The sequence below is a fragment of the Trichinella spiralis genome (assembly GCF_000181795.1).
Source record: "Trichinella spiralis strain ISS 195 chromosome Unknown Scfld6, whole genome shotgun sequence".
Taxonomy (NCBI): domain Eukaryota; kingdom Metazoa; phylum Nematoda; class Enoplea; order Trichinellida; family Trichinellidae; genus Trichinella; species Trichinella spiralis.
The window spans coordinates 3556049-3568883 of NW_003526945.1; the positions used below are offsets into that span (position 1 = coordinate 3556049).

The following is a 12835-nucleotide window of genomic DNA, read 5'->3' on the forward strand; positions in this document are numbered from 1 at the left end:
TTTTTTGCTCCATTCTGGGCTAGTACTTAGTAGTAGTAGTAGTAAGTTTACAAGTTTCGAATTCGACGTTTTCAAATACGCCAGTTTCCTATTTTATAAATAATGAACGAGTAATATCAGAATAAAATTTCTCGGTTAACAAATAGAACTGTACTAGGTTCTTGAATGTTTTTGAAATTGAATAGTTTCAATTTTTAAAGTTTTGAACAACTGACAATACAAATCGTGCAGAAAACCTGTTTATGAATGTGAGTTTAAGAAACAAAAAATAGTTTCAGTCAATACTGAACAACGTTGCGTTTATTATTAGAAGCAATATTGTAGTGGAAAATTGAAAATCAAGATTCACAAAATATACAGTAATTGCAGTGAAGAAATTTGACAACATGAAAGTGATTTTGAAACAAAAAAACCCTGCTGGGTTTGATGAACAGAATTTTCACATTTTAAAGTTGAATAATATATTGCACATATCTGCCAGTTACGAGATGAATACAGATTGCACGATTGTTCATTTAGAATAAATATATTCTTTCCGTTTATTACAAGTCAATTTGTTCAAAAGTGGCCGAGTGGTTGGCTCACATTTCAGCGCTGAACAATTTGGATATGTTTGAAACAAAATTTTGCTTCAACTGCAGCTTCAAACAAGCCCGGGGTGAAGATGATATCAGTCGAAATGGAGCAGTTCTGCTTTGTAGAACCAGCACACAGATCTGCTCATCTGTTTTGAAGTGTCAATTTTACGAAATTCAAAACAAAACATGTACATCAGAAAAATTAAAAACTGATGCCTTTGAACAATTTTCAAATATTCGACTAAATTGTTACCCTGATAAATTGGATAAAACGCTTTTGAAAGCAAGACCAAAAAAAAACATGCAAAATTTCACGCGTAAAAGTAAAAGAAGAAACAAATTTCCATACCCAACGATGAACAATAATTGCGTATAAAGAAAATGTGAAACTTCAACCGTTCAGCCGTTCAACCGAAAGATTTATGAAAAAAACAGAACGAAAAAAATTAAATCAAGTAAAACATATTCCTTTACTTTTGAAAAAATAAAAACAAAAACCATAAACACGGAGAATACTGTAAAAAAACAAGCAGGGTGTATTTCGAAGAATCAGAGGAAAAAACCGATCCATACAACTATGCATATATATATATATATATATATATTGATTGGGTTTACTTTTGTCGGCACTTGTGTACTGAGAATTGTCAAAAAAATGACAATTCCAAAGCATCCAAAACAGAAATACAAAAAAATAAAAACAAAAATTTATAAATATATTAATTGTAATCAATACAACGGATATTGCAATAATAGGTTGAGTGATTAAGTAAAAACAAACAAACCAACTTTCAATCATATGTATTATTTACATATATATATATATATATATATATATAATTCACGGCGGAAAATTTGCACAACAAACCGTCCACCGTCGTCTTTTTAAAATAATTGTGGAAAACGTTATGAAGAAAAACTTGATAATCATAATGACCATATTTGATGCATTGCTGTACAATCGCAGATGTGTAAATAATTGTTTCCTTTTATCCGCAATAGAATGCTTCACAAACAAACAAACAAACAAACAAAAAATACATTCTATCTATAATACGTAAAAATTGCGTGTGCGCATGTGTATAGGATGTGCATATTTTGCGTGTAAAATAATATATATATATATATATATATATCATCGTCACGTCGAAAATCAGAAAATTTGCAAAAAAATGAAAAGCAAAAATGTCACTTTATATTGTTTTCATAAAAAAAAAGAAATTAAAATGGAAAAAGACAAACAGTAAAAACAACAAACAATAAATAAATAAATAATAAGAATGATCGATTGATTATTAATGATAAACAAGAGGTGAAATGATCATTTTTTTCCACACAATCAATCTCAAATCTGTGGCAGCAGAGAGCAGTGAAAAAAATGAAAACAAAAAGAAAAAAACATGCAATCAGTATGATGTCCAACAAAAAATAATTTCATACAGAATTAAAATGCAACTAAATAGTATACTGATAAATTATAAAAAAATAATAGAAAAATAAATGAACGAAATGTCCACGCAGAGTGCGTAATGTTATGTTATGTTATGTTAAATTAGTACTACACACACAAATGATCGCTTGCTTGCTTGCTTGCTTGTGCATGTGCTTTTGTAATAATTAAATAAGTTGCTTGCTTGCTGTGGTGGTTGTTTTTTGTGTTTGTTTGTTTGTTTGTGTTTCCAAGCGTCGGCCATCGTGATGACCATGACCATGATGATATCATCATTTCCATTTCTGTTGACGAGGCATCATTTCAAAAAATATCTGCCGCTGCAAAGCGGCGGCTGCGTTTCGTTGCTGCTGTTGCAGCTGTTTGAGGAAGTCTCGGGGCAAATTTTGCATCCAATTCGGAGGCAAGCCGGCAGCGGCCACGGCCGCCGCCGCAGCCGCGGCTGCCGGGAAACGACTGGCCATCAAAGGGTTCCAGCCGACGCCCATCATCTGAGGGTTGAAGCCCAGTGGTAAATTCGCCAACGGGTTGTACGAGCCGGCCAAATTGCCGGCGGCAGCCGCCGCGGCCGCGGCCACGCTGGCGTTCCGTATAGCGCTGCTGATCGACTCGGATATGGCGTCATTGGCGCTGGTCGGGGCATACGACGACGGACCGCCAACCAATTTGTTGCTATTGTTGGCACTGCCAACTGTGTTGTTGTTGTTGTTGTGGGTGGTGGTGGGAGTGGTGGGATTGGTAGTTGGGCCGACGCCGGTGAAGCCACCGACCGTTGGCGTGCCGTGCGAATTCATGGTCACGTTGCCGGCGACACTGGGAGTTGTACCACCAACGTTCGGTGGTGGAACAACGCCAGGGTTCAAACCGCCCACGCCAGCACCGACACCGCCGCCCATGCCGGTGGTATTCAACACGGGCGACATGGAAGCCGCCGCCGCCGACTGCAAGTTCATCAACGAAGACATGACAAACGAACCGTCCTGTATTTGGCGGTCAATCTCCTGTTCTTGTTGCAAGGCGCGCATGAAAGCCTGCTTGAGGCGGCTCGTGTGTTCGGCTTTGAGCAGCTTACGCTGGTTGGTGCGAATGCACTGTTCGCAAGTAATGCTGCCGAGGTGGATCTTCCAGCAGGGCGTGAAGTCGACAAGACACTGCGAGCAGCGGAACGGGGTCTGCACTTTGGACTTTTGGAAAGGAAGTCGCGTGATGGGGGTCATGTCTACCGGCTCGGCATTTTCCTTCTCTTTTGGCGATGTCGGCGAGAGCTTACCGTGCCGCTCTTTGATCGCCATCACGCGCTGGACCACCTCGTCCAAACCGAGCAAGTACAAAAAGTCGGGCTGGTTGGGATTCGGGATGAAATCCATTTCCGGCGGCGGCGGCTTGGGCGGCGGTATCTGAAGCAGGGTCTTTTCGAGCTGTTTGCGCAAGGCGAGCTTGGCCGCGGCGCTGCGCTGGGCCGGCGTTTGGCCGCTGTCAACGAAGCCGGCCTGCTTGGCAGCCTGAGCGGCCGCTGCCTGGGCGGCGGCCTGCGCTGCCGGCATGCCCTTTCCCTGAACACCGGCAACGCCGGAAGCCGGGTGCTTGGACGCGGACGGACCGAACTGACCGCCGGGTCCCGCGAAATTCGGCACGCCCTTGGCGCCTCTGCCGACCATTTCCATGGGACAGCCGTTCTTCTGCATCGCCGCCGCCGCGGCAGCAGCAGCGGCGGCCGCGGCCGCTGCGGTCGAATGGCCTGATTTGAAATTAGCCGGTGTGGCCACGGGTGGACAATAAGCCGACGGTCTGCCGGCGCCCCCCTGCAGTTCGTAACCCGGTACACGGCCCATGGCTACCATCGGCTGGCTGAACTGAGAATAGACCTGTCAAAATGTCAAAAACAACGTCAACTGCAAAACTGTCGCACATCGAACACAAAACACCGGGCTACAATATTCCAAAAGCAAAAGCAAAAGCAAGGCTTATCTATCTGCGGAAGCATTTTCCACAAACTAGCTGTACAATAAATAATAATAATGCACCAAAAACAACCAAACATACAACAACAATAACAACAACGACAAAACATTCCACCGGTGTTAATTGGGTATTTTTTCTTCTCTCTTTTCACCAAATCGTCAACCGAATATCAATCACCACAATTTTTAAAAGTAACAATTAACGATCAAAATTAATAATAAATTCAAAAAAAAAATTCTTTCTTCAAATTGGTTGCGCATTTTACAACCACGTTCAGTATGATTCACGCTGGCTTCAACGGCTGGCTATGCTGATACACTGACAACTGGAGGAAAATTGCAAAACTGAATAGCTAGCTATGGGGTTATTATTATCATATAAAAAACAAAATTAATCACCCCACCCCCAATCTGTCCATTTCTTCATCACTGCTCACTTTGGTTGGATGTTCTCCTCCACCCTGTGCCGTTGAAAAATACAAAGAAACCAGCCTCACCCGTTCATCGGATAGAAATGTACAAATTTGAACAATCAATAAGGTCGAATAATAATGACGATGATGATTCACAATTGTTGAATTGAAATGATAATCGATTGTTTTCTTTTTTTTTCCGGAATTTTCATAAATTTCTCAATAATTTTTCTTCAACTAGCTGCTAATGGGTATGAAGAATATGATAGCGAAATTCAACACTGGCTTACTTGGTCTGCTTTTCGTTTTCGACAGTGAACAATTTCTGGAAAACCGACCAACGACCACGATGACGACGACATTCGTGAACAGAAAATTTTCCAATTGAACAACAAAATGCGAATCTATCAACTCTGCTGTATCAAGCGACTGGCGATTCAACGCCGAACAAAATGAGAATACAGCGACCCAGCAGCAGCAGCAGCAGTATAGCAATGAAAAATAACATGTCCAAGCAAACAAAACTACCCACCAATAGTAGTAGTAGTAGTATTACTATTTTCCCATATGTGTGCACGCATATATAAATGTGTATATATATACGTATAATCTATAGTGTTACATTGAACTGTGACAAAGCAATGGCAATTGAAACAAATCGTGTAAACACTGAGAAAAAATATTTCTTCTTTTTTTTCGCTTAAGCTTTTTCATTCCAACTTTCACAACATATGGAAAAAAAATTTTCCTTTCACAGAAATTCGTAAAATTGCAAAAAAATTGTTGCCTATTTTTTTCTTCTTTTCGATAACTGAGCTCATTGTTGTTCACAAATTACATTCTGCATCAACTAAAGTGAAAAAAACCAAAAAGGAGACAAAAAATATTCCAAATATACACATTATACAAATTTCATTTTTGTAAATTGTATCTTATGACTACTGCAGCTGCTGCTGGTGCTTTTTCTCATTTTGTCGTTCACTTTTGCACAGCACACAGATACATGTGTTGAGATGATTTTTATCAAACTGAAGTTGAAGTTAGTTGGAATTCATCTCTTATCCTTTTTTTTCTCTCTCCTTTCCTCCTCCCCCTAATGTTAAAGTCGGTAAGTCGAAATTTTGATTTAGCTTTTTTCCGCTTTTCTATCAAAACATCATACACATATATACAACACACAACACCACAACTAACCCATTTCTGGGTTCACACGTTAGGCTCCTCCGTTCTGTTTATTTCAAATTAATTATAATTTTAAGAAGCGCTCGTCAATCGGCAATGTAGTCCAATTGTCGAGCTAATACAGTATACATATATTTTTATTATTAATACTCAATCGTTCTAATATAATTTCACCCAAATCAGGGGAAAGGAATGCTGCAAAATGCTTCAAACTGTAAGTATTCCATGCACCCAATACATACACTATCGTCAGGATATCCTCCCCAAAATAATACCTGTATAAAACCAAACAAAAAAGATAATTTAAAATAATCGAACATGCAAAATACCTTGACAGGTAATTGTTGACTGAGGTGCATTCTCTTCAAGATGACGAGTCGTGCTTCTTCGGCACGTAACAAGCTCCGCAATTCGTTCAACATTTTTTCCCGTTCAATCCTCACTTCATCACTCAGTTCACTCGTTTTAAACTGAAAAAAAAAACAAAAATAAGAACATATATTTCCAAAAACAACAGTATCTATGTATAGGGATGTGTATATGTGATTACTATCATTACTTTAATGTACTGAGCGCGCAACGCTTCTACTTCACTTGGGTGCAATGCTGAGACTTCACTGTCATCTGACAACACTACCACCTCACCGTCGTCCTCTTCTTGTATAACAAAGTGACAATCCGAAGGATCTGGTAACGTTTCAATTACAAGTCTGCGTTTCTTTTTCGGCTTTGATGACCAATCATTTTCCAAATTGGACCTCTGTGTAAATGGAAATGAAAATGAACTTGAAAATTTGAATTATTAAAAAAGAAATCAACACTCACAACATTTCCAACATGAAGGCCAGTTTCGTCGTCGTAGTCCATTTCCAAACCATCGCCCGTATAGTTATCACCTTCGAGTACATCTCTGAATTCACCACGCATGCGCTCCTGAGCCCGTTTGGCGCTAGCACGCTGGCTTCTCCTGAGCAATCCCGGCGACGGCACGCCTTCTTTCGGCACTGCCGTATCGGCAACTTCTTCTCCTGGCGTTTCGGGACTCTTCGAATCTTCGCCCGAATTTGCCGTTGTCGGTTCTGCATTATTCCTCTGTTCCGCATCGTTCTCTTCTCCACTAACCTCCCTCGACGAATTATTATCATTATTATTCTCCTCTACATCGTCGTCATTACTATTATTATTATTATTATTATTGTCGTCTGCATTATCCTTTTCTTCTACTATAGTCAACTGAAACGAAAAAAAATTCATTTAATTTGCAACAGAACACAATAATTTCCAGCAACAACAAAAACAACAATCAACCAATCACCTAATTAACTATTTGCATATTATTCTCTTATTTCCAATATTACTTGGCGCGTCTCTCTATTCTGACAAGTTCAAATCATGAGCTCTGCTTGCATTGGGCAAAAGTAAATTTAAAAAAGAAAAAAAAACTTAACAGCAACGCAAAACCCAATAAAAGACAGACTCTGCACTAGTATAATTTAAAAAAAAATATTGCAAATTCGAGCCTCAGAAAAATGCCGCCTGTGAAAAAGCACGCCATTTGCACACTTTGCCGTATTTTTTCTTTTGTAAAATCCACGCGTTGCATTTCATCGCTCACACACAATGCGCACAAATAGTTTCTCCTTTTGTTAAATTAACACAACACAATAGAAATGCAAAAAAGAAATCATTATTCCACTGAACACACGAATTCGTTGTTGTTTTATACATGAAATTATATTAATCCTTTTCTTCTTCTTTATTAATATGAATTAATTTTAAAAAAAAATTTCCGTTCAAATCTAGTAACATTTGACGAGCCAACCACGCTTGGTTCCGCATTCTTGCAAATAATAAATCAACTAGCAGCAAATCGCTTTGCAAAAATGGTTCACAAAATCTGGCCAACCAAATCGTCGTCGTCGGCGGCAGCAGCAGCAGAAACAAGCTTTCCCATCGTGACACGCTTGTATGCAATTTCTAGCCATTTCTCTCTCTCTCTCTCTCTCTCTCGTCCCTCGGGCAAAAAAAGTACAATAATACAACACTACACTTTCCATAACTAGCCTGGCCTCGTTGTTAGCCACATCCACAAACAAACAGAAACATGATCCTATTATTATTATTATTAATTATCGACATATCTTTCTCCACGTTTTGTCCTCCTGAAAACTCTGTTTAGCAACAACAACAACAACAACAACAACAGCGTATCAATTTTCCAATCTTTTCCACATGCTTTTTCCATAAAAAAAATTTTTTCTCTTCTCTCATCATGTTGTCAGTTTAGAAAGAAAAATTTCAACCACAATACGGCATACTGTGATAGATGGTCATTTGACAGAATAAAATAGCATAAAAAGCAGCAGGGTAGAATAAATATAATAAATGACATTCTTGTTCGTCGTTCTCTTCTTCCCAACCGGACCAAACCGGAAGCCTAGTTCACCAATTAAAAGAGCAGCAAACGTTGGCCGACATCAGCGCCCTCAGACGAGCAAATTAACCGCAAGCTTGCATTCCATAACGCTAGCAGCTAAACACTACTTATCAAAACAGGCCGAAAGTTGAAAAGTCATGAACATAATTATGCTATTATGTACATGAACTTGCATTCTCATTTCCAAGATGAGTCTTTGTTCCACTAAAATAAGCAAGCTTCCCAACAAAAGATAATGACAAATAAATAAAATTCATCAAAAAAGCAAAAGAAATCAATGTCTCAGAAAAGATGACAAAACAAAACTGCTTTCATGAACCGAAAAACACACACATATATAAATATATATATAATAAAATTGAACACGTCAAGGCCAATTTTTCAGCAGCACACTTTTCAATAGTGCGGTCGAAATCGATCAGTAGCAAGTCGATGAAGCTGAGCTTATTTTTTACAAGAAAGCAAAAAAACAAAACAAAACAAAAAACGGATTGGTAAAAAAAAGAGATGCACTTTGACGTTTCTCCCCAATGGTCGAAATGCACGAAACGTGAGAGACAGAGAGAAGAAGAGAGATGAAAAATGTGAAAAGAACCGGCGCACGGCCGGCGGCCGGCCTGCTTGCCTGCCGGCCGTGTGTTTGTCTGTGTTGAAAAAGCTCGCGGCGGCGAGCCGAGCGTGAAATGCAGTCGCCCGACAAACGCTAGCTAATAAACCAAACAACCGCACTGACGTCGTAGGCGTTGCTTGCTTGCCTGCTTGCTTGTGCGAAGTGGAAGAAATCAAACCGTCCACTGCTGGCTGTCAACAAACACAACTGAAACTAGCAACACAACCGCAATAGCAAAACTAGCTGTTGATAGACACACACAAAAAATGAAAAATATAAATTAATGTTGAAAAGGATATATTAAAGGGAAAAAAAATTATTTTTTTAATGCATTCTTTAATATCTCTGAAACGTAATCAGCAAGGAAGGGTAAAAACACACAAAGCAAAGCTCCATGATAATCTCGCATAACTGAATCACACCAGTGTGTTGTGTTAGTGTGCTATGAAAGCAAACAACGCCACTGTGTGAGTAGTATGTAAGCCTTGGGCAGAAGGGGCAGAAAATCAGCCAATCAGGCGATGAAATAGCAACGCTTTTTCTCATTTCAAATTTAAAAAAATATTCAAATCGAAAATTTGACAAAATACAGTAAGCTACTCTCTTTCTCGCTCTCCCTTAGACATACACACACAAAATAACAACAACAACAATTGATGACTGAATGCGCGCGCTGCAAAGATTCCCAGCGTTGCATATTGGTAGAACAAAATCGCGCCAAATTTACCTGATCTGCAGAAGGCTCTGCTACTGCAACAACACTATCCACTTCTGATTCTTCTGCCAATGGGACAGCAACAGCGTCCATAACTGACTACCAACGGAACTTCGACCCGATGGAGACAAGACGCCAAAGAACCGACTGTTCTACAGTATACTACTGGTACATGAACCAAGTTTATGTGAACCTCAGGTAACACAAGCACAAAATCTACTTTAAATTACATTCCTGATAATAATAGAACAAAACAAATGCTTTGGAGAAATACAATTGTTTTTTTTATAATTTGTATTATTTTTAATTATTTAATGAAATGACAATTAATTTTTTTTTCACAAGTAAACAACCTCATTTGACCCACTTTTGATCTATTACCTGAGGAAATTGTTTGCACTGGTGACTTGACGCTTTTATGTTGAACGATAAAATAATAGCTGAAGGCTTTGTTCGCAAAATTCTTCCTGAATATTTCAGAAACACAATACAGAACTCAAATTCTACTGTATATGCGTGCATAGATTTTCAAAAGATGGATAACCGTTGAAAATTGTCAAACGTTAAACAGAAATTCTCTTTTCTATTGAACAAATCAATAACAATAATAACCTTTCGCGAGAGCACTAATTTGCCAAAAAGCATTCTTGTTGTTGTTGTTGTTGCTGTTGAAATTACTTTATTTTATTGAAACAATTCTTTTATTAAATTAATTTCTGCTTTTATTTAACATTTTATATTTACTATTATTATGATGCTGTTGTTTTTAATCAACTTTAAATAATTCCATTTTGAAATACATTGAAACAACTCAAATCAATCTGTTTGAGTGGAAAATGCGAATAAATTTTTTTTTATTCAACTATCTTCGTAGGTACTTAGAAGTGTTTTATTGAAATTTTCATTGCTGGTCATTCATTCAAAGCTTGCATTCACCGCATGCCAATTATATTTAACCTCTGTGATTATTTGCAAAAACTTTCACATCAAACAAAAATATTCGACATTTCAAAATTAAATACCATTTTGCAAGTATGATGACAATATTACACTGCAAAACAGTTTTTCGTTATTGCAATTGAAATTTGCTAGATGTCAGCAATGCGCGACTATAATCAAACAACAATTTCATTAACACAGCCAGCAGGTAATTTATTGACATTTATTCTGAACAAATTCGTAATTTAATCGTAAACAAGCAATATGCATTTACGTATCACTTTTGACTGCGACGATGACGTGCTTGATACATCATCTAAAAATATAAGAGTTTAATAAAATTTAAATTGGAAAAACTGAACAACAATACGATCGAAACAATTACAAATACAAGCCAAGTACCTTCAACTTCACCATGCGCGATGTACACTGTTTTTTCTGCAGTAGATTCTTCAAAATGTTTTGATTCGAACAATAATCTCAATTCTTCGTCAGTCGACAGTGCCGCTGCCATAGCCCATGGATCAATTCGACTCCGTTTCAATTTCTTTGCGGCAGTTCCACTGATATCTACTAATTCAGCGAGCAAATATTCCAAAACGGCAGATAAGTAAACAGCAGCACCAGCGGACACTGACAACTCGGGAAACCTGTCTTGAACAACGTCTTGAATTACTTCATATGGAATAATAAAATCGCCATCTTCATTGCTTTCAATTTCGCTGGCTGGATTATGAAACTCATTCGTATGTGGGATCATTTCTGGGTCCACTTCAGCACGAACACGTTCAGGAAACTTTCTGCAAAAAACTGAAGAAGAGTTTTCACCATATTCACTGTTGATGCTTTCCATGTAAACAACGTCGTCAATTTTTCGTCGACAAACTCTGCACCGATTGCTTCGTTTTGAACTGCTATTCACTGGAAATAGTGAATTAAACAAATTTTAAATTAACACACCCATGCTTGTGTTACAGATTGTCTTAAAATCAACAAATTCAACTCACTTTTAATTCATCAACCGGATGAAAATAATAAACTATTTTTTCAACCAAAAGCTTCAGTGAGAAGTTTCAAAATATTCTAACCAAACCAACAGTACTCCTTTAAAGACAAGCAAGATAATACAGTATACTGAAGATATTGATTCATTTTAAAATAAATACATTTTACTGAAAGTTAATTGAAAAATGTTAATCTTTGACTATTTCCTAAATTTTAAATTTATATAAAACATTTTATAATGACTTTTAACGCATAATTATCATTTTCAATAATTAATCAATTTTTGTATTGCTTAGCTATGATTTATTTATTTTTAAAAAGATTTATTTTTAATTTTTATAAAAATTGCACTAATTTTGAACATTTATTGTTTTATCTAATGCATTCTATGAAGGAATTTGTAGTCCATGAACGATTCATTATCATGTTCATCACTGCATTATCAGCTTTTTATCACTGGTTGGAAACTTGTAAAATAATAGCAATTTACAAAATGGAAAATGTATCACATTGGAAAAGTATGTATAAAAAATGTTTTTCAAATATATTTTACTTTTAAATTCTAGGAAGGCAATGTCTGCTTCAATGATTTACATTTATCATTTGCATATCATGGGCATTTACATTGTAAATTTACCCTTAGTCACTATGATAAAGTTTCATTTCGATATAATAGTAATATACGTAGAATGAAAAATGTTCATTTATTTATACTGTAAAACTTTTTAAAGAATATTTTTCTAAATTACTCGAACATGAAAAAGAATCTGAAGAAGCGTGAGCTGTCGTATCAGTTGCTAATTATAACCAAACACAACAAGGCTGATGATGTTCAAATGGTGTAGCTTATTAATTAATAGCTTTTGCAACGGAAGAGTTTTTCATCTGGATGCCCGTTGCCGAGGGAAAAATTTCAACGACAGTCTGCTTTTTGCGTATGTCGAATGTCGGCGTTGGATGGGTGATTTGAGAAATTTCGCCTCGGTCGGTTTTCAATTGCTTCGAGTTTTCGATTTCTGCACTTTGAAAATTGGAATAAGAATTCTCAAATTTTTCCCGGCCAACGAATTCACTGAACGCGATGTAAACTCCACTATATTCTATTTCCAAAGTATTTTCTCACCTCGGAAGCTGGCTAGTAAAAAGCCAATTTCTTCAACAGCAATTATCCGACGTCGTTTCTTCTTTTCGGCTGTAAAATAAGCAACGAATGTTTCGTGCCAGATGGTCACCGGGCAACATTTTGGGATTCCATAGGCGAAGAACACATTTTTCAAATCCATTTGTCAAAGCTGTTCGCTTGGAAGAAGCAAAGTTTGCTTTTTTATCACAATTTTCTAATCTTCAGCAACCTTTTGGCTTTCTCTGCTAAAACATCTCAACTTTATCTTTCAACATTTTCAAAATATCCTACTTTTTTTGCTCAATTTCAAAAGGTATCTTTTAAATTGTTTTTTCATGCTAATAAAGCTTAGATGTTTGTATTAGCTGAATTAAAATGTTTATTTTCAGCAAAATTATTTATACATCTTTTTCAACAACGTG

The 12835-nt window shown here is 37.2% G+C and overlaps 5 protein-coding genes across 5 annotated transcripts; 1 reads left to right on the forward strand and 4 right to left on the reverse strand.

The window, feature by feature from the left end:
• The first annotated feature begins 2087 nt into the window (after positions 1 to 2087).
• Tsp_08607 (hypothetical protein) lies at positions 2088 to 3775 on the forward strand. The gene is given in 5 exon segments (XM_003373833.1): positions 2088 to 2104; positions 2263 to 2389; positions 2432 to 2525; positions 2566 to 3435; positions 3447 to 3775. The coding sequence occupies 5 exon segments, from the start codon at positions 2088 to 2090 to the stop codon at positions 3773 to 3775; spliced, it is 1437 nt and encodes a 478-aa protein (XP_003373881.1).
• Positions 3776 to 5648: 1873 nt separating this feature from the next.
• Tsp_08608 (hypothetical protein) lies at positions 5649 to 6917 on the reverse strand. The gene is made up of 6 exons (XM_003373834.1): positions 6909 to 6917; positions 6410 to 6817; positions 6144 to 6344; positions 5914 to 6054; positions 5827 to 5859; positions 5649 to 5699 (listed from the first exon to the last, which is right to left on the reverse strand). The coding sequence occupies exons 1-6, from the start codon at positions 6915 to 6917 to the stop codon at positions 5649 to 5651; spliced, it is 843 nt and encodes a 280-aa protein (XP_003373882.1).
• Positions 6918 to 8724: 1807 nt separating this feature from the next.
• Tsp_08609 (hypothetical protein) lies at positions 8725 to 9439 on the reverse strand. The gene is made up of 3 exons (XM_003373835.1): positions 9222 to 9439; positions 9013 to 9172; positions 8725 to 8838 (listed from the first exon to the last, which is right to left on the reverse strand). Exons 1-3 carry the CDS (start codon positions 9437 to 9439, stop codon positions 8725 to 8727), a joined length of 492 nt encoding a protein of 163 aa, XP_003373883.1.
• Positions 9440 to 10562: 1123 nt separating this feature from the next.
• On the reverse strand, positions 10563 to 11437 carry Tsp_08610 (histone H2A). The gene is made up of 3 exons (XM_003373836.1): positions 11374 to 11437; positions 10677 to 11206; positions 10563 to 10601 (listed from the first exon to the last, which is right to left on the reverse strand). Exons 1-3 carry the CDS (start codon positions 11435 to 11437, stop codon positions 10563 to 10565), a joined length of 633 nt encoding a protein of 210 aa, XP_003373884.1.
• Positions 11438 to 12139: 702 nt separating this feature from the next.
• On the reverse strand, positions 12140 to 12573 carry Tsp_08611 (conserved hypothetical protein). Its single transcript, XM_003373837.1, has 2 exons — positions 12414 to 12573; positions 12140 to 12378 (listed from the first exon to the last, which is right to left on the reverse strand). The coding sequence occupies exons 1-2, from the start codon at positions 12571 to 12573 to the stop codon at positions 12140 to 12142; spliced, it is 399 nt and encodes a 132-aa protein (XP_003373885.1).
• Positions 12574 to 12835: the final 262 nt, after the last annotated feature.